The 24873-nt window shown below is 42.4% G+C and overlaps 1 protein-coding gene across 2 annotated transcripts in view; it reads left to right on the top strand.

Annotated features, from left to right (window-relative positions):
- LOC122813344 (putative ferric-chelate reductase 1) overlaps positions 1-24873 on the top strand; it is a 754507-nt gene that overhangs the window by 404188 nt on the left and 325446 nt on the right. For both annotated transcript variants that reach the window (XM_044085608.1, XM_044085607.1), the window contains exons 7-8: positions 17102-17200; positions 17731-17872. In XM_044085608.1, coding sequence (XP_043941543.1) covers positions 17102-17200; positions 17731-17872 — 241 coding nt within the window. The remainder of the gene's footprint in view (positions 1-17101; positions 17201-17730; positions 17873-24873) is intronic.

Genomic DNA, 24873 nt, shown 5'->3' with positions numbered 1-24873 from the left:
TCTTTTTTTTCTTGTTTCTGCAATAAAATTTACTTTAAAACATTTTAAAAGTTCAAGTTTAAAAAAATAAGTAATGGACTCGCTCTCTGATTTTGCACTGCACAATAGGAGGATCATTTGGGTTGAGGGTCCTGTTTGGTGATCAGGCAGTGGAGCTGAGGAAAAAAAGACTGAGTTTACTTCTTTCCGTACTCTTTTTCTTTAAATGAAGTTCATCAAATAATAAAATATGTTTTGAAATACTACTTTACTTGTAGAGAGAAGTTCTTGAGTGGAAGAGAGAACAGAGGTCAATGTTAGATGGCAGAATGTTATGCAAGCAGACACAACATGTGTGATAAAAAAATGCTAACCATTTTTTTCTGGTGAAACAAGATGTTCACATTAATAGTCTTGTAGAACTTAGAGTACCATGAATTATAATGGCTAAAGAAATATCTACTTAATGTTTTAAGATATATATTATTATTTATATGTATGTGTACCTGTTTGATTTTGAATGCTGACTTACAGGTAGGAGTTATCTTTACACATAATCCTTTTTCACACACTGAAGGAGAGAGAATACAATGATGAAGGAGACATCAGACAAGCAGAGGGAAGACAATGGTTATTGAACATCCAACAGGGATGAGCATGGACACAAATGGGAGGAAGACACTAGGATGAGGTACATGTACAGCTGCAGTCTCTGCCAGCTGATACCCAGTGGGAAATTACTCACCTCACTGGATAGTGTCAGCAGTAGTTCTTGAGTCAGATGGTGGAGCCAGTGTTGGACAGGCACACAGCTCAACAAGTCATCAGACAAGGTTCTCCATGTGGCCAGTTTGGCCATCCACATCCTGTCTATAATATCCCCCATAGCATCTGCCAGCTGCTGAAGGTTGAAAAAGACATCCCATCTACCTGCACTACTACTGGCATGTACAACTGTAGCAACATCCTATGCAGGACTACCTGAAGCAGGTGGTAAAGGTTCAGTAGGAGGTTTGGAGGCATTTTTAGCAGGCTGGGACCCAGAGGTGCTTCTGTTGGTGGTAGCTCTGTTTCTGCAACCTGCTGGGGTGGCTGACAGGACTTGCCAATGGGATGGGTGCAGGCCATTGTGCTGCTGTCTAAAATAGTAAAAGAAATGGAGAGAAACAAAATAATAAAATAAATGTATACAAGCAAAAGGATAGCAACAAAGGGGTGGAAAGAGATAAGTGCAAATGTAATGAAAAACTGAAGTTCTTACTATGTTTAGACCTATGCAGTTAAACAGAATATATTTGTTGGACCAATCAAAAATGTATTAATTTAACAAGCCTGTTAGTATATATAAAATAAAGGGGTAAATGAGCTAATAGCAGTCGACATGTGTAGTATGACACAGGATTAATATGATGTGCTATTTAGACATGCAACCTGGTACCTGTAATCAGAGATGCACTATTGAAGTCTAGGATTAATGTACGTATAGAAAGAATGCATGATTTTCAGACATCCATATTTCACGCATGGGTTGCAGGCCTTTAATGAAAACTTTTCTTTTATATTGAAACATGTCAGGTCAACTAATAATGATGATCTTGCATATTTGCCACATGTAATGCTGCAATTATATTACTTAGACAGGAACATAAACATTAAATGTTTCTAATACTAATACAGCTGGGGATGGGGATTGAACCAACAGGCATCCTCAAAGTTTGAGAACAGAGCCTTAACCTCCTGACCCAGATGTCCACATACACAAGGGTATGCATGTAGACATGTAAATTGAACCATATTACTACCGTTAATCTGTAGCAGTAAAAACACAAGTGGCACTGTTGTATGACAGTAATACATTTTTTAAATGAACCTTTACTACTGCAATATTAAAACTAAAACATTATGAAGTAGGTATACTCACCCCTGCACTTTCTTAGGTGCTTCAATCTTCTCTGCGGTTGTCTGTTTACTTCAGTATCTTCAGGCAATATAGACTTACATAAACCACTGTGTAATATCCTTGGATGGCATGCAGTATCAGTTTAAATGTGTAACTCACATATGGTCTACTTACAGCACATTGTTGGTGCCTGATGTTAAGTTGTCAATCTCGCCTTCATTCTTGCTGGATGGGTTGCTCGAGAGTCACTTTTACCAGCTCGAGGCAGCCCCATATCCCATGATGCAAGGATCTTGTTTGCCGCTTCGCTAATGAGGTCATCCTTTTTACCAGCTCCTGGTAAGTGATTTTTCATTGCTATTTGTGAAAGAATTAGGTATCCCAATACCCTTATATTTTATTCTTTATAGTTTTTTAGTGAACCTTACTCATTTAGCTCCATACCCATTTCCCTTTAGTTCCCTTATTCATAGTTTTTCTGTGTTTGGGCCTTAGGCCTTACCCACCCTCACAGTTCCTGTCAGGATTTTCCTTAGGTGTGTGTGGGTGTTGTGTCTCACTATTCTAATTTTTAATTATTAGTGTCTTTTTGGTCTGATTGGTGTGTGTGTGTGTATTAGGATTCAGACATGTCCAAAGATACTAGGGTCTCAGGTTTCAAGAAGTGTGACTCGTGCTGTCAGAAGATGTCTCTGACAGACGGTCACACTTTGTATTATTGCCTGGGACCTCGACACCTACAGGACTCCTGTGCTATCTGTCATTCTTTCAGCCAGAGAGTCCTGCAGGAACGTGAAATAAGTTGATCCTCAGGCCTGAGAGCTCCCGGCTAGGTTCGGTTCGGGAAGCCCTCTAAGCCTCCCAAGACCCAGACTTGTCCAAGTCTGTGGTCTTGGTTCCGATCCTTCCTTGTTGGAAGTTTCAGTACCGGCCCCCGATACATCTTTAATGTTCTTCGGCTCCGATGGCTCCATCGAAAAGAGGCCTAGATCTCCTTCATTGGAATCCGATCATCGAGGTCTTCCAGGCTCTCAGACCATGACTTAGAGAGAGTGGTGGTGGGGCTATTAAAATCACAGGCACTAGCCCAGATGCTCCATAGCCCATCTATTCTACACCTCCTGAAATTCCTCCTTCGACTCTCCTACAGAGTTTGGAGCCGAGATTATTGGTACCGCGGCGAATTATTAGTGCCGTGACTGTTGCTGCTGCCGATACCACGTGGCATTGACCCTTGTCCGACCCGTTCTCCACATCTGCGGTGGGACCAGGGATCCCTGTTTCTTGAGCAGGATCTCTGATGAGGAGTGTGCTAGCCCGGAGCTTAGTCAGCAGTTGATGGTGCCTGTAGATGCCTCTGCTCCCGGACCCAGAGATCCATCGCCCCAGGTCTCCCATTGGGAAGAAAGGTTTCTCCTGATCCTTCAGGTGAACCCCGCATAAGAGGACCTGCAAGAGGAAGCACTTAGACCATCAGATACCGATTTAGATGAGTCAGAGGGGTCCCCAAGATCTCCCTCTGAGGATGTCTCCTTTTCAGACATCCTTGAACTCCTGAAACAGAGTTGGATCTTGACCCTCCACCTCCTGGGTGTACCCCCTCATGGAAGTCATAGCTCGAAGGTGGCATCTCCTGATTCGGTGGAACCAGTCCCAGGAGACCTTCAAAGTTTATTACGCCCCCACTGAAAAGCAGTTTCTTACTAAGGGTGTCGTTGATGCCATGGTGGTGGCCACCACCAAAAAGGAACTTGCAGATCCTTCCTGCCAGTCCATCCTCCTAACAAGGCATCTAGGCCCATGGACAGATATGGCAAGCGGATGTTTTCCTTAGCGACCTTTGCTATGAATTATGTATGTCACTTCACCAGACTTCAGAGACATCCTCAAAGAATTGGGTGAAGTAGTACAGGATCCGTCAGCGGCAGGGGCTCAAGAAAAGATTGCCTCTCAGCTGGGAATCCTTAATTCCATAACCTCCATGCGGCTCATTTCTTATGCAGCCGATGGGGCGGTAGAGCTGCAGGCACAGGAGTGGCTCTCAGACATCAGTCCTGGATGCGGCTCTGTAATTTTGCCTTCACAAACTCTCCCTTTGATGGGACAACATTGTTTGGCCCTCAAGTGAAGGACGACCAGGTGCGAGCAAGGCAAGACTCTTTCTAGTCCGTTCTCCACCCCTTCAGACCTTACCCCAAAGGTCAGAAGGGAGGAAAATGTGGTTCTGAAAATCTCAGGGAGTCACGCCTGACGACATGGTCAATTACCCCAGAGGCAGAGGGGGTAATAACAATAGACAGACGCCCTAGGGGCAGAGGTGGTCCATTAGAACCAGGGCAGCAGAGAGCCTCTCTCTGACAAGCCCTTCCAGCATCCCTGAGATGTTGCCCGACTGTCCACCCTTGGAGGCAGTCGGGGAGATACCCAGAAGCCTGGTTTTCCCTCTCTCAAGACAAATGGGTACAGTCGATCATATCCGAGGGTTACAAACTTCCTTCGAGGAAAGCCCTTCCTCAAAAGGTTCCTCCAGTCCACCGGTCTAAGGGAAATTGCAAAACTAGAGGTTTCAAAGCTTCTAAAAAAGGGTCATCCAGCCAGTACCAACAGATCATTTAGGGTCCGGAATCTCAAGGTTCTTTTGGTCCCCAAAAGGCGGGAGACTGGAGACCAATATTAGACCTCAGCAGGCTCAACAAGTCTGTCAAAAGACAAGATTTTGGATAGTCACACTTCAATCGATTTTGCCTTTTTCTGGGCAAAGACAACTGGATGTGCTCCATAGACCTTCAGGATGCGTACTATCACATAAAACCAGAAGTTTTCTCTGGGGACCAGTCATTTTCAATTCAGAGCCCTGCCCTTTGGTCTCACTACAGCCCCAGAGTGTTCACCAAATGCATGGCAGTGGTCACGCTCACCTGAGACGCCAAGGATTCCAGGTGTTTCCGACGACTGGCTTCTCTCAGCCACCACCAGGCATCAACTTCTCCAAGCCAGAGATTACACTCTCACGTCTCTGCGGTCAGTTAGGAATTTCAGTCAACTTGAAAAGTCTTCCTTATCGCCCTGCCAATCTATTACCTTTATAGGCAAATCTAGACACTACTCGGATGTCAGCAAACCTAACAAGTCAGAGAATCCTAGATATCCAAAACCAGCAAAAGGGTACAAGCCAGGTTGGTCCTGGAAGTGTTGGGCCTCATGGCAGCTGCCATCACACTTCTTCCTCTGGCCGCTTTTACATGCGTCTCCTACAATGGATGTTGTTTACCCAATGGTCCTTCCAGCAGCTTCCCATGCGTCACAACTTCCTGCTGACACAAACCTGCAACGACCATCTATCCTAATGGACTTCCTCTCCTCTAGTCCACCAGAGCAGACAATTTGTTCCCCCGCCCGTAGCCACGGTCACTCGGATGCCTCTCTGATGTATGGTTCATGGCACGGCAACCGTCAATACCACCTGCACATAAATGTCCTAGAGATGAGAGCAGTGCTTAACGTTGCAAGCCCTCAACGACTTTCTTCCTTTAGGGACTATTGCATCACACGGACAACATGTCCTGTGGTACATCAACAAGCACAAGTCCTACCCCTAGAAGCTCTCAGACTTTGGCAATGGGTGATCTCCTCTCATCGGTTTCTGGTACCAATGCATATCCCCAGGAAAACCAACATAGCGGACAGATTGAGCAGAGCTATACTCATGCCTCACGAGTGGTCTCTCAACCAATCCATAGTGGAGGAGATTTTTCAGAAGTGGGGCCGCCCATGCTGCGATCTTTTTGCTACACCTCAAAACAGCAAATGCCCAGACTTCTTCTCTCTCTTCCCACTTCCAGGCCATCCCCAGAAACGCAAGATTGGCGGGACTCCTTTATGCCTTTCCTCCCTTTCCTTTGATATCACAAGTACTCCAGAAAGCTACCGTCTTGAGGGCCAAAATGATTCTCATTGCCCCTTACTGGCCTCGACAAATTTGGTTCCTGTTCCTTCATCGCCATCTTTTGGTGCAGCCTTGGCATCTGGACCCAGTTCCAGATCTTCTGACCCACCAGTCGGGTCAACTGCACTGGTCACCTCACAGCTTGGTTGCTCCACTTCCTTTCTTAGCCAGGCTTCCTATGATCTCTAACCCCATTAGAGATATCATAGTAGCTTCTCTTAAGTCCTCTACCAGGAGGATTTACTCTAGCAAGTGGAAACGCTTCTCCTTTTGGGCAAAATCTAAGAACATAGACCCCTTTACTGCCCCTATTCAGTCGGTCTTTTATTTTCTAGCAGAAATTTTTCACTCGGGTTCTTCGTCTTCCACAGTCAAAGTTCAGTTGGCAGCAATCTCGAATTTCCATGTCAGGTTTGCAGACCACAACATTATGTCCCACAAACTTTGTAAAGCCTTTCTTAAAGGAGTGTTCCTTCTTAAACCCCCTGTTAGATATCCTTCACCACAGTGGGACCTAAATTTAGTGCTGACATCCTTGATACTTCTTCGAACGGCTGTTTTATGTTCACTAAAGTTTCTTTCTTGGAAGACACTTTTTCTAGTCGCTATTACCTCGGCTAGAAGAGTGTCTGAACTTCATGCCCTCTGTGTTCGTCCCCCTTATTTGGTCTTCCACAAGGACAGAGTATCCTTGAGAACCAATCCATCCTTTTTGCCAAAGGTTGCTTCTAAGACAAATTTAAACCAATCCATTGATCTCCCTGTATTTTTCCAAATTATTCTAACAGGGAACAAAAATTGCATTACCTAGATGTTCATCGCCAATTCAGATATTACTTGGACAGAACAAAGCAATTTAGGAAGTCCGATCAGCTCTTCCTTTCTTATGCTGAAAATAAAAAAGGTCTCCCTGTTTCTAAAGTGACCTTATCCAGATGGCTATCTTCCACCATTTCTGACATTTATCAGCTTAGGGGCAAACAGCTGAATTCAAAACCTAAAGCTCATTCCACAAGAGCTCTAGCCACTTCTACAGCTTTTCAGGCTAGGCTACCCTTAGATACTATTTGTGCAGCAGCCACTTGGGCCACTCCTCATACCTTCGTTTCTCATTACAAATTGGATTTGGCCTCCAGGGACAGGGCAAGCTTTGGTTCCACTGTTCTCAAGAGTCTGTTCCATTGAGCCACCCAGGATAGAGGTGCTAGGGACGCGGTCCCATCCAGCAAATTGACAACTTAACATTTAGAAGTTATGTACCTACCATAACGTTCCATGTTAGTTGTCTTCTCTCCTTTCTTCGCCCTCCCTCCTGTCCCCCTAGCCTGGACAGACCTTGATCTCCCCTTTTTCTCTGGAAGATTCTTCTTCCTTGGACACCAGATAGTTCTTGTCCTGATTACCTGGTTTCCCTTACAGCCTTTTTAGGTTAGTTGTTCCTCTTTCCTTAGTGGAAAGTTTTATAGGCAGTTTTTCCTCTAGATACCAAACGAGATCTGGGTAATTACCGCCTTGCATCATGGGATATGGGGCTGCTTCGAGCTGGTAAAAGTGACTCTCAAGCTTGTTGGCTCTGAACCCATCCAGCAAGAAAGAAGGCGAGAGAAGACAACTAACATGGAACGTTATGGTAGGTACATAACTTCTAATTCTTTGACTTCATCCTCCATTGGCCAAGGAGGTCAGGATTACAGCACCCCATGTTGTTGTAATGGTGACAGCACTATTCTTCCATGCATGGGATTCTATCTGTGCATGTGACAGCCTGAGTTAAACTATTTCAGGCATCAGTCTTACAATGAGTCCCGTTATACCGCACAAGTATTAGCTCCAGCTGTAGTCCTTATGGAGGAGGTAAAAAGATATATTTGTCTCCCCCCCTCTCACACCACCTCTACACACTTAAAAAGGAGCACTACCCTCTCCTTCTCTACCTATAATGTCATGCCTTGAAGAGTCTCAAATCCAGATCAGGTCTCACATGTCCCATCTGCTGGACAACAATAGGGATCAGTGGGAACCCCATTTATGCGATGCATGGTAAGTTCAATAATTGTAGATAGTCAATTATTATTATGGTTCACAGTCAAAAATGTGAAACATAGCAGTCCTCAATGCCAGTGTATGCTGTTAAGAAACCATGCTGTACAGTGACTCCATGTGCAGGTGGTTAAGTATAAAATGACTCTTAACCATCTGCAAAAACTGCAGGCTGGCCACACATGCACAGTGCTACCTGCAGGGATCTGTGGGGTAGCATTCCATAGCATTCTGCACAGTGTTTACCAGGTGTGCTCATCTCACATATTGAGCAAGTCAGAAAAAATAAAGAGCGGAGCTTTAATTAGCATTATCATACTCAGACAGGTGAAGCTACACAATTTAAGTACAGTGAGAAGCACAGAGCGTCATCGAGCTCTGGAAGAAAACACTACTGCTACAGTTAGATTCCTCCCAAGGGTGGTTTTTGAAAACAGTTTCTTCAGACTAATATAGCTACTTGTATAAGGTAAGTGTTATGTCTTACAAATTCATTAATTTTTACTCCAGGTGCTTTTAACTGGTATTCATCCTGTTGACTTTCAGGAATGTTAACTTTGTCAGCATTTTTAGGGTGTATTGGCTGAAGTGTACTGAAAGGTAGACTGCATGGATGGGTACAACAATTAGTGGCCTGCAGGGTTGTTAGAGTGGATGCAAAACACCCTCCTAAGCTCATAGTCAAATACTGTTCAATAGAATTTTACTGGTGTATGCACTGTATATACATCATTAGTCAAAATATTTGAAACACTGATAGTAAGAGTCATGTTCTTGGCCAATTACAATTCTGTGCTTGCTTTGGGGGTGCTGTGTGCTCAGTAAACATTTGTGGATGCAGCTGTACAGCCCCTAGGTACCAGAACTTGCCAAGCAGTGACCTGGAAGATAAACCCTTTACAGGCTACCTAGGTGCCAAACCAGGGATGAATTTCCTGTTCTGCATTCAGTTGTCCAAGTTACACTTGAATTGGGTAGTGGGGAACCTGTTCTGGAGAAGGGGTAGTCTCTGGTATACACACCTCTTTCTCCAGCAGGTCCTGTTTATATCGCATCCAAGATTTAAGTCTTTAGAATGGGTAATTCTGGTGCTGTTTATTTTGCAGATATGCAAGAGGTCCATCATGGTGGGGTTCAACAACGCCTTGTATGCCAGGTATAGATCTCCCTCAACAGCCTATAAGAGACAATACAGGGCTAGGACTTTTGAGGTGGTCTGCATAGGACATGTTACTTTCAGTATTCTTTTAGTGTGGAACCTCTCTGGATGTTCCAGTTGTTGGATGTGCCTGGTTAGACACATACCAAAGGGGGCACTGTACTCAATGATAGGTCTGATGAATGCTGAATATAGTGGAACAGTGACTTCCATGGGTCTAGATTCCATACCTTTATAAGTTCCACAACATTGAATGATTTTTGCACTGCTATAAACACGTGATTGTCAAAGGCTAAATTACTGTATGTGTGTCCCCAAGTCCTCTACTACTGGGTCAGCTCTTAGGGATGTGTTGCCAATGTGACAGTTACCATGGGTGGATGCCTTCCCAAAGGACACTGTTCTGCATTTCTTGACATTTTGTTGTATTCCATGACTGTAGCACAAGCTATTTGTCTGTCAGCCCTTCTTGAAGAACATTAGTGTCAGTAGAGGATTCTGTGATTGCTCCTAATTTGCAATCGTTTGCAGATGTGATCTGCCAGAGGCCCTTAACATTGGCCTTGACCTCAAAGAAGTAAATTCCAAAAAGTAGCCGTCCCAAGACTGATCCCTGAAGGGCTCCACTTGTGAATGGGCTCTTTGTAGGGGTGGACTTCCCAATTCTAACTTCCTGGGTCCTGTTTGTGAGACAGCTGGCTATCCACTGGGTTACATAAGGGTTTATGCATAACCTCTTGAGTTTGTCAGCAATACCTAGTTGGGGTATTGGGGCAAATACCCTGGTCAGATTAAGGTTGGCAGTGTAAACCATTTTGCCCTCATCCATTGCCTTGGTGACCTTCTCAAACAAGTCTACCAGGTTGATTAGGCATGATCTGCCCTTGATGAAACCAAATTGGAGTTGGTCCAGTGTCTGAAGATTTCTTGTGCCACTGTTGATCATTTTTATGATAATTCTTTCCATGACTTTGTATATGAGACTAGTGAAACTTATGAGTCTGGAGTTTCCAAGGTCTGTAAATGGCCCATCTTTGTGTAGAGGGATGACTGTTGCTATTCTCCATTTGTGAGGTATAAAATCTGTTTGGAAGCTACTGTTTAATAGTGATTCCAGTGTACCTGATAGGTCATGTTTCATGCTATTTAGAAGGCATCCTGGGATATTGTCTGGGCCCATTGATGTTCTTGGCCTTAAAGAGAGCACTGAGAACTTGTTCCCTAGTGATGGTAGGGGGAGTTATATTTAGTGGTATTTCATGAAGGGAGGTGAAGGAGAAGAGAGGGGAAATGTGAGAGCTGAATTTGTCTACCAGTAGGTTTGCTATATCTTCTGGCTCAGTATAGGTGGCTCCATTAACAATGAGCTCTGCAGAAAACTGAGCATTGCCTTTGAAGGTGCGGACATAGCTAAAGAATGTCTTGTGATTGTCCTTGGCCCGTGATGCCAAATTTTACCCAAATTTAGCTTTGGTAGAATTTGTCCCCTGAGTTATTTGTTTAGTTTGAGAGTGCTTTTATCCTTCTGTCTGCAACACCTCCTAATTTTTGCCATGTTTTTCTTCTTTCTGTTATAAAAGCTATTGATGCTCTAATTCCACCAGGGGTGGCTTGTTTTTTGAGTTAGTTCTGTGCTTCCTCTTGGTGTGTACAGCTTCCTCTATGCAGCTATTAACATGCTTGTAAAGGTTTCTCTGAACAGTTCTGTATAAACAGTAGTGTTCTCACAGTTTATGGGGGCTTGAAATTTTGCCAGGTTATCACTTAATAATAGAAAGTTAGCCTTAGAGTAGTTCCTGAACATTACAGTGTTAGTTGGGGTTCCAACGTTTATTTTTACTTTACAGGAGACCATTTTGTTTTCTGACTTTACCAGAAACAATATTACACTACGGGGTGTGCAAAACATTCCAATATTAGTAAGGACCAGATCCAGTATATTTGCACCCCTGGTCGGCATACTCACAATCTGGTCCAGGGAGTTTGTATTTACAGAAAACAGGAATTCCCGTACCTGCACGTTTGGTGTCATATATGATTCCAAGTTAATAGTGAGGTAGTTAGTCATCTGTGATTATCATATTGGGTTTGATTCCGAATGTTTTCAGTAAGCTTAAAAACATGTTATGTGTTTCCTGGGCTATAGAGAGGGACCTATAGCTTGGAAGGAAGTGATATGGGATTTTGCCTATGGTGATTTGAACATACAGAGGCTCAAGTGCATTGTCCTGTTTGACCAGTCTTCAGCTGTATTTATTTTTGATGTAAATCGAGACACCTCCACCTTTAGTCTTTGTCAGTGAAGTAGCTGGTCTAAATATGTGGAAGACATTATAGCCTTGCACTGCCCATGTGCTCTCCACATCTTTAAAATGTGTCAGTTACTGCACAGACATCGGCATCCTCTAGGGTGAGAAGAGTTTGTAGGAGTGGAGTTTCTTGTGTAGGCTCCTAACATTGAGCAGTAACATCTTTAGATTTTTCTAAATTTTAAATTTTAGATTTTTTTTCCAGCCACAAGCCAGTGCATTTCTTTGTGCCGGTCCCAAGCCCGGATAAATGGGGAGGGTTGCGTCAGGAAGGGCATCCGGCGTAAAAATTCTGCCACATCACTTATGGTGCAAAAATTTAATATTTCCATACTGGATCGGTCGAGGCCTGGGTTAACAATGACCACCACCAGTACTGTTAGCCAACAGGGTGCTGGTGGAAATTGGGCTACTGTTGGCCGAAGGAGAAGAGGAGGGCGAAGGCATGCCGTAAGGCAGGAAGAGAGGAGGAAGGTTAGGAGTGTAGCAGTGAAGGTAGGAACTTTGAATGTTGGCAGTATGACTAGTATAGGAAGAGCTAGCTGATATGATGGAGAGTAGGAAGGTTGATATATTGTACGTGCAAGAGACCAGATGGAAGGGAAGTAAGGCCAGGTGTTTAGGAAACGGGTTCAAATTGTTCTATCATGGTGTGGATGGCAGGAGAAATGGGGTAGGGGTTATACTAAAGGAACAATATGCCAAGAGTGTTTTAGACGTGAAGAGAGTGTCTGACAGAGTGATGTTTATGAAGCTCGAAATTGATGGTGTAATGATGAATGTTGTTAGTGCATATGCTCCACAAGTTGGGTGTGCGATGGATGAGAAAGAGAAATTTTGGAGTGAGTTGGATGAAGTTGTGGTGACTGTACCCAAGGGTGAGAGACTAGTGATTGGAACAGACTTTAATGGGCATGTTGGTGAAGTGAACAGAGGGGAAGAGGAAGTGATGGGTAGGTATGGTGTTAAGGAGAGGAATGCAGAAGGTCAGATGATTGTGGATTTTGCGAAAAAGATGAACATGGCTGTGGTGAATATGTATTTTAAGAAGAGGGAGGAGCATAGGGTGATGTACAAGAGTGGAAGAAGATGCACACAGGTGGATTATATCCTATGTAGGAGGGTCAGTCTGAAGGAGATTGGAGACTGTAAAGTGGTGGCAAGGGAAAGTGTAGTTAAGCAGCATAGAATAGTGGTCTGTAGGATGACATTGGTGATCAAGAAGAGGAGGAGGAGTGTGAAAGCAGTTCCAAGGATTAAATGGTGGAAGTTAAAAAAGGGTGATTGTGAAGTGGAGTTTAGGGAAGAGTTAAGACAGGCACTGGGAGGCAGTGGAGAGTTACCAAATAGCTGGGTAACTACAGCAGAACGAGTAAGGGAGACTTCTAGAAAGGTGCTTGGTGTGACATGTGGACAGAGGAAGGAGGACAAGGAGACCTGGTGGTGGAATGAGAAAGTACAGAAGAGTATACAGAGGAAGAGGCTGGTGAAGAAGTGGAATTGTCAAAGAAATGAAGAAAGTAGACATGAGTATAAGGAGATGAGGCACATGGCAAAGAGAGAGGTGGCGAAAGCTAAGGATAAGGCGTATGGAGAGTTGTATGAGGGATTGGACACTAAAGAGGGAGAAAAGGACCTGCACTGATTAGCTAGACAAAGGGACAGAGCTGGGAAAGATGTGCAGCAAGTAAGGGTGATAAAGGATAGTGAGGGAAAGGTACTCACAAGAGAGGAGAGTGTGTTGAGTAGATGGAGAGAGTATTTTGAGAGGATGATGAATGAAGAGAATGAGAGAGAGAAGGTTGGATGATGTGGGGATAGTGAATCAGGAAGTGAAAGATTAGCAAGGAGGAAGTAAGGACAGCTATGAAGAGGATGAAGAATGGAAAGGCTGTTGGCCCAGATGACGTCCCAATGGAAGCATGGAGGTGCTTAGGAGAAATGGCAGTGGAATTTTTAACTATATTATTTAATGAAATTTTGGAAAGTCAGAGGATGCCTGAGGAATGGAGAAAAAGTGTTTTGGTACCTATCTTTAAGAATAAGAGTGATGTGCAGAGCTGCAGTAACTACAGAGGGATAAAATTGATCAGTCACAGCTTGAAGTTATGGGAAAGAGTAGTAGAAGCTAGGTTAAGAAGGGAGGTGATGATTAGTGATCAGCAGTATGGTTTCATGCCAGGAAAGAGCACTACAGATGCAATGTTTGCTCTGAGAGTGTTATTGGAGAAATACAGAGAAGGTCAGAAGGAGTTGCATTGTGTCTTTGTAGACTTGGAGAAAGCATATGACAGGGTGCCTAGAGAAGAGTTGTGGTATTGTATGAGGAAGTCGGGAGTGGCAGAGAAGTATGTAAGAGTGGCACAGGATATGTACGCAGGTAGTGTGACAGTGGTGAGGACTGCAGTGGGAGTGACAGATCCGTTTAAGGTGGAGGTGGGATTACATCAAGGATCAGCTCTGAGTCCTTTCTTATTTGCAGTGGTGATGGACAGGTTGACAGATGAGATCAGACAGGAGGCCACGTGGACTATGATGTTTGCAGATGACATTGTGATCTGTAGTGAGAGTAGGAATCAGGTTGAGGAGACACTGGAGAGGTGGAGATATGCTCTAGAGAGCAGATGAATGAAGGTCAGCAGGGCTAAGACAGAATATATGTGTGTAAATGAGAGGGAGGATAGAGGAATGGTGAGGATGCAGGGAGTAGAGTTGGTAAAGGTGGACGAGTTTAAGTACTTGGGATCAACAGTTCAGAGTAATGGTGAATGTGGAAGAGAGGTGAAGAAGAGAGTACAGGCAGGGTGGAATGGGTGGAGAAGAGTGTCAGGAGTGATTTGTGACAGACAGGTACCAGTAAGAGTGAAAGGGAAGGTCTACAAGAGGGTAGTGAGACCAGCTATGTTATATGGGTTGGAGACAGTGGCACTGACAAAAAGGCAGGAGCCAGAGCTGGATATGGCAGAGTTAAAGATGTTAAGATTTGCACTTGGTGTGACTAGGATGGATAGGATTGGGAATCAGTATATTAGAGGGTCCGCTCATGTTGGACAGTTTGGAGACAAAGCAAGAGAGACGAGATTGCATTGATTTGGACATGTGCTGAGGAGGGATGATGGGTATATTGGGAAAAAGATGCTAAGGATGGAGCTGCCAGGTAAGACGAAAAGAGGAATGCCTAAGATAAGGTTTATGGACGTGGTGAGAGAGGACATGCAGGCGGTTGGTGTGACAGAGCAAGATGCAGAGGATAGGAAGAAATGGAAAGAGATGATCTGCTGTGGCGACCCCTAACGAGAAAAGCCAAAAGATGATGATGATGATGATCTTTAGAAGAGCTGCCAGGTAAGAGGAAAAGAGGAATGCCTAAGATAAGGTTTATGGACGTGGTGAGAGAGGACATGCATGGAAAGAGATGATCTGCTGTGGCGACCCCTAACGAGAAAAGCCAAAAGATGATGATGATGATCTTTAGATTTTCTTGGTTTTGATTTGCTCTGTCAGAAGTACTTTCAGTTTAGTATTGCCTAAGCAAGGCACTATGGAAGAGGACAGTGTTATAGCCAATAGTCAAAATCGTAGAGGGGGAAGGTGCAGAAAATGATAGGCAAAGCAATGTGGCCTGACTATCTCTTTCCATGCTGAGAAATATTGTACCTCCCCAGAATGATACCAGAAACTAAGGCAATTATTAGGCTGCCATCTTCTGTTCATATTCTAGCATCATCCTTAGAGAAGGTAAAATGCTGCTCAATGTGAGGCTCATATTAACATGGGGCACATATTCCAAGACCTCCATGATGTCTCTCTTCGTATAGTCTAGGGAGCTACATCTCAGGTCATTTACACCTACAGATACTATGGCTGAGTCATACTAGTATTTGTGGTCCAATGACCTGAGTGTGTGGGCACTTTGGTGGATCCTGGCCCCTGACATTAGTGCGTCTCACAATGGAGTCTCCAATGAGCAGAATGTTGGATTGTGTAGTGGCTTGCCTTATGGGCTTAGAAGTAGTGGCTCCGTGAGATGTGGCTGTATGTGTTGATGTGGGTGTTGTTTTGAAAGAGTGCATTCAGGGATCTAGAGGGTATTTGTTATGTGTACCTCATCTAGGAGGTTTTTGGGGTTTAAGAAGGTTACATTTAAGTGCTTCAGAATTTGCAGGTCTGTGTGTACTGCTGGCAACCTGAATGACATTAGGACTGTTTTTATGTGAGAGCTTTGCCTCCAGTGCATTGCATGAGTATATCTATTGCATACCTTCAGTTTGCTTGAGAATTAGCCAGTTGTAGGTAAACATGAGGCAATTTTTCAATTGCCTCAGGATGTCCATATCCGCCAAGCTGGTAACAAATTGTGGGAAAGTCCATATCCATGACAATAAGCCTTTTTTATTGATTAGACAGTTGTGGTGTGAATATAAAATAATGTCAGGAGTATCTGGTTTGCAACTCTGCTGTATGTACAACTTGGTATTGGTGAAATTTCAAGAGTGCATTTACAGGAAAAATGTCATATCAAAATGAAACTACTAAAGTAGACCTGGATGATTTATGGATGAACTGCCACATAGGCAACAGTCTACTTAACACCGAATGCGTGATAAGAGACCTTGGGACCCAGGTGGAGAGTAGTCTCTCCTTTGATAGTCACATCGCCACAGTAGTCAGGAAGTCCTTCTACGTGGCTCACCTCATCATAAAAGGGTTCTCGTCCAGGGAAAAAGAGGTCATTGTTTCCCTCTACTTGTCACTCATTAGACCCAGTATAGAGTACAACGCCCCTTTTGGAATGTACCTCACAAGACATCTGCAGCAGCTGGAAAGGCCACAGAAGTACCTCACAAAGAGGATTACTGGCCTCAAACAAATGCCCTACACTGAACGCCTCTGTAAACTCCAGCTTTACTCCGTAACATATCGCCTACTCCGAGGTGATCTCTGCCTAACATATAAAGTATGTCAAACCCAGAGCTGTTGGACATGCTACACCTAAAGAAATCCCAATCCCTCCGAGCTACATGCTCTAGGGTCCTAAACCATGTCACCACAATAAACAGGACACGCTGGAGGGATAGATTCCTGTCCCAGAGACTTCCTATACTCTGGAATAAGCTACCCATCTATGTCAAGCAAAGTTCTTCATTAGCACTCTTCAAGAAAATTCTTGATGAGTGGATGGGAAATAAAAAATACACCCCAGGGATCACTTCTGTGTCTCTGCTGGACAGTGGCACAGGAAAATAACTTTCTTGGTTGGCATAAGCTATGGAACCTTGCTGGCTAGGCTTACGTAGGCCCTTGGGCCGATAGCCTAGTACCTACCTATGAACCTATGAGATATTCTGAAGTTATTCTGAATGTGCCTGGGTGAACAAAAATAAAACAAAGTTTTTTTAATAGTAATCCTCTCCAAGCATTCACATTCTTCTTGTCACTGTAGTCTGGGAAGCAGTGTACAGAAAAATGGAAATGGTTGGCAAGTAATTTAGTAAGAAAACAATCCCTGCTCACCACTGTGTATGAGCAAGAGTTAAAAAAAAAAAACTGAAAGAAAATTGCAGTACAAGTGCACAAGTGATTTAATAAGATAGTAATGCCTACTCACCAGTATTTACAAACACAAGTTAAAAAAAAAAAAAAACTTGAGGAAAGTTGCAAAACAGAATACAAAACCAGTAATCTCATTCTTCTGGTTATCTTCTCAGCCTGTGTTTAGCAGTTTAAAAATGACAACAATTTTTCTTATTTTTACTCATTTATTTTAGGGGAGTGATGACATCTATACATGTCTACATGATAATGGACGCATTATAATTCAGCATTCATATTCTACAGGAAGATCTCCCCCAACTGTTTTAACACTGGTAAGAAAATACTAACATTTCATTTTTTACATTCAATTAAGGTAAAAATGTCACTGTACAAGCCCATTAATTTGAAAGATTCTGTGAAATGCTCATGATTCAAATAAAATGAATGATACATACTTCCTACTCATAGTTACATCACTTTGCTATAAACTGGCTACATCTGCTTTATTGCAATTGTACATTGTACCATTACTTTTGTTTATAGTCTTGCAAGCTGCAGTGAAAAGCTTGGTGCTCAAGACTGAATGTTAATACAAGCAATGGATTACATATTCATCAGCCTGACTTGCTGTTGTTCATTATTATGTGTTTCAGTTATTGTTTTTCTAGAGGACCTTGTGAGATTGTGGTACTCAATATTCCATAATGTTTATAAAGTAGATGTTTTGTTTTATTAAGTGTATAGTTATGTATAAATTAAAAAGACTCTCTGCAGGGAAAATGTTTGCAGAGTATATATTATTGGATGAGTAGCTAAAGTGGACAAGTAATAAACGCCATGCTTTCAATTCATTTTACATTAGAACAATGTCGATAACATTACAACATCTTTCAACAATGGTGTCATCAAGTGTAGTTTTATCACAAGAAATCAAATATCAACACAGCAAAGAGCCTTCACAGATATGTACTACATATTTCTTGCTCAAGGGCCAGTTGAAAGTGGTAAGTAGCAAGTATAAGACTTTAGAATAAAGTGCTGATTTATGAGAAGAACGTTTTTCTTATTGAGTGCAAATTCATGAGGAATTGTTTATGATGCAGCATCACTGTATTGCACCTGAGATTCAGTACTATGTTTCTGAACAGCTCCAGAAGGTGGGCCTGAAAGGGGAGTATAGTGATGGCATAGAGAAGGAAGTCCATCACTCTGTGTTGAAATGTGATCACCCACCACAATGAATGGGAACATTACGTATCTAATTTGTGATGGTGTAACTTGGGTGTCTTTCGCAGGTTGCCTGTGGTGGTAGTGGCAGTGTGGCGTGTGTATCTGGAGAATGACACATTATGCTCAAATCACTAACATGAAAAGATATACGTGTTCTTCTTATCATACTTAGAGGTCTAGAAGTAAGGAGACTACAATAGAGTCCACCAGAAGGGTTACTAGAGGAGGGCACTGCACTGACTTGGCAATGTGATATTTTGGTGTGGGTGGAAAGGGTGCTAATGCAGTAGTAAAAGTGTCTAAGCCCTGACAGAACTCTGAGGGGGCACCAAAAACTGATGTCACTGTAGGGATTGGCTGTTAAGGAATGGGCATCCCTGTCAGATAGGAGGGACATAAAGGCATAATCATTACTGCTAGGGCAATGTATGTGCTTGATGAATGCATCACAGTTGTCCATTGTAAGGGATTTTTGTACTTTGTACACTGGCTAGTTGGTATCAGGTTCCTTATTAGCAGAAGGTTGTTTGATGAGCACCTTCCACCAGCAGCAAGAATGTTCTTCAGTCATCTAACACAATCTTGCATACATCATTAAGGATACTTTATATTCACAGTTACATAATTAGATGGAGGCATAAGGAATTCCTGGATCTCAGCCTTATAAATGTGAAGTATATAAGGCATATACCTAGAATGATCAACGAGTTTTGATATAAACTATAAAAGCTTAAATCATAGAAGCATTTATGGATATTAGACATAGTTAACAATTACTAAGAAAAAATTTAAAAGCAGCTGATTGGCAAAACAGAATTTTTTTGCAGTAGTAAAAATATAATTACCAGTGTAAGAAAGATCAGTTTGCATTTCCTTTATTATAAGACGTGATAAATGTACAGTTCTACACTAAATAAAATCTCTACTGCTTTATTGAAAGTTTCAACATGCAGAATAATCCACAAAATAAAACTTTCAATGACAAAAATTCATAAAAGAAAACCAAATGTGTAGTGTATAGTAGTGCTAGCACCTGATCTTTCATACCACAGCAGCAGCAGTGGTATAAACTGAATTTCCTTTGTTTATTGCATATGCTTACTTTAAATTGGTTCCTATGCATTCCATTATACAAACATCTCTGATGCACTGAAGAAACACTTAAACAGCAAGGAAGCCCCTTCATGCTCTTGTCTTATTTAAAAGCTGCAAGAAACAAAAGTCATTTTAAGTAAGTGTGTCATGTAATAATAATTATCATTGTTGAATCACAGGTCAAAGTCAAACATACTTAACAACCTCAACAAAAATTGCCTACTTGGATTTGTTAGCTAAGCCACACTATTTGGGTTTATATCCTGCCTCATATACAGTGTGGCTTTGAGTATCACCATATCCTAAAATATGGAAAACCTATTCTGTGTTTCTGTACTGTGCAGCCCTTCATAACTCTTTTGGCTTATTTTTACTTACATCTTGAGAGTGAATTTTTTTGCATCATTGGCTATGAGGTTGTGTTTTATGTTTTTTTATTTCTGTGTATTCAAGGGTTTTAACCCAATGTCATCTCCTTAATATGGCAAAATGCACCCTTGCATTTCCCCACCTAAGATGAGCACTAAGTACACATTAACAAGGCAATGAAAACATTACATTATAGACAGATATGTTTTATTTTTCATTTAGCTGTATATTATATTTGATTATACTATAACTTGGCACCAAATACCGCTGGTTATACTATAACTAGGCACCTAATAGTGCTGGTCAATAAGAAGCTGCTGATCATTTATTTATTTTATTGATAAATGGGTAGGTGAGCTGGTCTGAATACCTTTTTCAGTCATGACCTGGGCTGAAGGCAATAATTTAATTGGACAGTTTATGCATATTACAGTGGTGTCACATCATGATTTGTTGTGTACACTTTGTTACACAGTATTTTGTAAAGTACTTGGTAACACGCTAAATGTTAAACCAGAAAATGCTGCTTGTGTCATTGCATAGATTAGTATTTCGCAGATTAGTTTTGTATTTCTCATACTATATCTTACAGTTCTTTTCACTTGTCCTTATTCACAGTAATTAAAAGGTTATTTATATTTGAATACTTCTATGGTGCACATCATCAAAATAGTTGCATAGAACTACATTTTAGTCATTATTACTGAGGTGGGTGAGTTCATACAGATGGGCATCTTTGTTCATGCACTTCTTTTGTTTTGTGATCTTCGACTTAGACCAGGGTTTTTGTTAGCAAAACATGTGTTTGATATAGTAGATCATTTGAGCTCTACTTCAGAGAAGATTATGGAGATAGACTCTCTCATATTCCATTCTTGTCTGGTTACTTGATGTGTGTTGAGTGTGGGGGTGGGTTCCTGCTCCTGGACTTAAATGGGATGTATTGATACACTACCTCTGTAGGATGATATGCTTCAGCAGCTGGACTGAAGTGATGTTTGTTGAGGCACTTTTTTCTGTTCGGATGGAGTGTTCCTACACCATAACTAAGGTGATGTGGATTAATACACTCCCACTGTGAGAAGAACATGCTCCCACACTTGGACTTAAGGGGCTGTGGATTGATGTACTTCCTCTGTGAGGGATAAATATGTTGATGCAGTTCCTCTGTGGGTGGGGAAAGAATGTGCTCCAACACCTGCTTTAAGGTAATGCATGCTGATCCACTCGTCTTTGAGGGTAAGAATACCTACACTGAAGTGATGTGTGCTGGTTCACTTATTTTGTATAGGGTAGGAATGTGCTGCTACACCTGGACTGAGGTGATGTGTGTACCACAGTACTACTTCCTCTGAAGAGGGGAAGAAATGTGCTCCTGCATCTGAACTGGGGCCAAGATGTTGATACAGAGACTATGGTTAAAAAAAAGAAAAAGAAACAGGTTAATGCACTGTCTCTCTTCCTTTTCCATCTATGTTTGGTTAAAGGATGCATTGAAACAATGAAGCCAAGAATGTGTTGGCTGAAAAGGAGAAATTGTTTTGTCTGGATCTGTGCATTCATGCATACAAATATTTCAGGCATGGGCAATAATGCCATTCTAGCTTGCCAGTATAACAAAATAATCATTCCCATAATCCAAATTGTTCTTAAAAGTATCTAAACTAATGTTTGCTTTAATATAATTTGGTAATCTGGTTCCTGCATCAGCTACTCTGTCAAAGAACCAGTTTGTTGTCTGATGAGTCTCTTCTACTTCTTTGGTAACCCCAAGCATTCGCTGAGGTAGTTATCTGTAAATGTCCTATATACCTGAGTAAGGTCTCCACTTAAATATGTATATGAAACACTTTGTACAAGTTCAGATATTTTAAGCTTTTATAATAACTTAAATTTTCACATCCATGGATGCCCTGGGTATATTTTCACTTCACTCTTTCCAATTTACTCATGCTAGTTTTCTTATAAGATTATTATTCCATACTCTAGTTTAGGTCTGATGTAACTTACAAACAATGATTTCATCATTTCTGATTTCCTAGACTTTATAAATCTTTTTATAAAGTCTATAGTTTTATGACTATAGTTAACCAATTGATTTAATATGAAAAACTCAAATCTAAATCCACACATTTACCCAGTTCCTTAAATGAATCCAGAGATTCATTCACTGTGTGCTGAATTAAGTATTTGCCCTTCATTTTGACTCCCAAATCTTATATACATAGTTTTTGATGTACTTATCAACATATTATAGTACAATACAGTATTATTTAAGGATGGAATGGTGCCTTTCCCATTTTTTAAGCAGGCTCAGCCAGATCAGTCTAGTAGCTTTTAATTTGATGATGTTAATATTCATTCATTCCTCAACAGTTGGGTTTGGATCTGATCCTCAGATCAGACTTGGCCGTTATTTTAGCTTGTGGCCACAAAAAAGCTCTTGAGCTCCTTCCTTACCCATAATGCACCAACCCCTAACATACCTTAGATCTCATTTGCCGCTTTCACATTTGGACATGGTCGCCTTGAGCTCTCGAGTGTTTAAGTAGAGAGATAAGTTTAATTCTTCCTTTTTATTCCCTATAAGATATTAGATTTTTCCTTTTCTAAATCCTCCCTTTTTACACCTTTTAGTGTATTCTTTTTACCATAGTTAGTAATCTCTTCTTTCCCCTTTCCCTCTTACACTTTTTAGAGTTGCTGTAATTACTATTGCTGGTAATTTTTTTCTATATTTCTAATTTTAATAGTTAAAAAAAACTTTTCTGTTAGTGCTTTCATAATGTCTGAGAAAACATAATGTCTGAGAAAGGCCCTCCTGCCTTTAAAAAGTGCCAGAAATCCAGGCACAAGTTGTCTCTTTCCAATGCACATGCTTTGTGCGTATACTGCTTGGGCTCAGACCATTTTCAGATAGACTGTTCTGTCTGTAAGGCCTTCAACCCGCAAGCAGTCATGGAGAGGAAAAATAAATTAATCTTGAAAGGATTGTTGCCCTCATTCTTTTCAGATGCTTTCTTCTGGGGCTCAACCCCCCCCAAACTTAAGTTAAAGGAGCATTCGACTAAGTCTTCAAGGCCTTCTGGATCCAAAATTCCTTCATCAGATCCTATCACGGAACCGCCAAGAAAAAAAGTTGGATCCGAAGACTGCTCCTGCCAGCTGGTGTTAGAGTCGACAAAGGCCTCCTCAGTTCCCTAGCTCTTCGGATCCAAGGCCTTTGCCCAGGACCAGGTATTCACCTTGCTTAGACTCAGTACCCTCAAGAGTACCTTCCTCATACCTTGAATCCCGCTGGCACTCTAGGTCCCCATTGGTAGCTTCTTATTCTACCAGAAGTCTGACCAAGGCTGATGTGGACAAGAAAATTTCTCTTGGCACAGATCCCCTTCAGATCAGGAAGACCATGTTTGTACTACTCCATAAATCTTGGCTCCTTCTCTGATCTGACCTATCATTTTGGAGCCCCTGGATCTGAATCTGCCAGGATCATCTGGATTGGTTCCGAAGATATTAGTATCTTCAGATCTGAGACTGTCTTTGTGCACTGGCTCCAAAAGTTTTGGAGCCAGATAACTCTTGGAGCTGAAGTATCCCTGTTGGATCTGAGGTGTTAGAGTGGACTACAAAGTTTTTGGAGCCATCTCTTCCCTTTAGAGCATCAGCATTGGACATCTCAGTTCCGACCTCTGCCTCGGGTGAAATGCGTTTGGTGTTGGGGGGAACTCATGGAGCAGTAGTGTGGCTTCTTGGCTCCATTGGCTTCCTTCTCCGCAGAGCATTCTGCCTTTGTGGTGGTGGAGGAGGGAGTGTTCTTTGCTTTGGCAGAACGGATGATTCCTACCCCCTTGGATATTCTCTCTGGATCCCAGGTGTCTCTATGCCTTGAGCCCCATCAATCTACACCACAGGGATGGTCAGCATAAAGTCTCCAGGTTACCCAGCAGGGTATTACAATCTCTTCTGGCACTTCTTGGGAGCATCCCTCCAGTACACCCCACCAAAGAGGTCCCTAGGAAGAGGAAGTACAAGAGAAAGCACTTGGACTCCCCTCAGGAGTTCATCACCGAAGATACTGATTTTAATGAAGGGGAAGGGTCCCCAAGATCACCACCTGAAGATGTCTCATTTGGAGACATCCTTGAGATCCTTAAGCAGAGGGATAATTGGTCAACCAATGACCTTTCCCAGAGGAATTAGTATTCTTGGAGGCCTTTGGGTCTCACCCATCTACATCCTTGGTAACTATGCCTACCAATGAACTCTGACTTGATCTCTAGGTGGGCATGGAAGGAGCCAGACGCAGCTGAGCCAATCCCAAAATAATGGATTGTATTATGGCACCACCTGTCGAAAGGGAGTTTTGGAGCAAGGGAGTGCCAATAGATGCTATGGTCATGGTGGCTTCCACCATGAAAAAACTTGCTGAGCAGAGTTCCTCTGTCTATCCCCCTAAGAGGGAGTCTAGAGCTTTGGACAGATTTGAGAAACATGTGTATGCTTCAGTGACCTTTGCCCTTAGGTCGCTGAACTATCTGACACACTTTACAAGACTACAAATGGACTTGATAAAGGAACTGTCAAAATCCCTTTCTGGGACCACTACTGCTGAGAATCAGACTTCTGTGGCTTCACAGTTGTCAGCTCTTCAATCCACTTCTAATTCATCCATGAGGCTTATCTGTCATGTAGCTGAAGGTACCTCAAGGGTGGTGGATTCAGTCATTTCCATTAGGAGGCATGCCTGATGCGCATGTGTGATTTTGAGGAGCCCTTCAAGTCCTTGTTCATCAATGCTCCTTTTGATGGCAGTTTGTTGTTTGGCCCAAAATTGAAGGATACTCTCTCCAGGTGTGAGAAAGATGGAAAGCTGGAAAGACCCTCTCTGCAGTGGGTGTATGTTTTTTGACCCCTCAAAGGACTTTCTCTAGGAATCAATGAGGTGGTTGAAAAACATGGTTCAGAACGTTTCAGCATCTTTCCAAGATCCACATGGAGATAGTTCTCCCAGGACAGAGGGGGGAGCGCAAATGGAAGACACCACCCATGTGACAGAGGAAACTCACACAACCAGGGATCTAGAGATTCCATGTGAAGTTGTTCAATCTCGCCGTTTGTTCTTACACACGGGTTCGGAGCCGATCCCTCGGCTCCGAGTCGGCCACATTCCCAGCTCTGCGTCTAAGAGAAGCTCGAGGCACAGTCCCTATCCCATGATCCTCACCTGCTAACCCTCAGATCTAGTTTGCCACTGCAACAGGTCTCATCATCAAGTGAGAGCTCGGGCCAGTATCCTTTTTTCTATATA

This window comes from Protopterus annectens, chromosome 10.part0 (assembly GCF_019279795.1).
Source record: "Protopterus annectens isolate FY-2018-M chromosome 10.part0, PAN1.0, whole genome shotgun sequence".
In the NCBI taxonomy this organism is placed as follows: domain Eukaryota; kingdom Metazoa; phylum Chordata; order Ceratodontiformes; family Protopteridae; genus Protopterus; species Protopterus annectens.
This window is presented reverse-complemented; position numbering and strand designations above follow the sequence as displayed.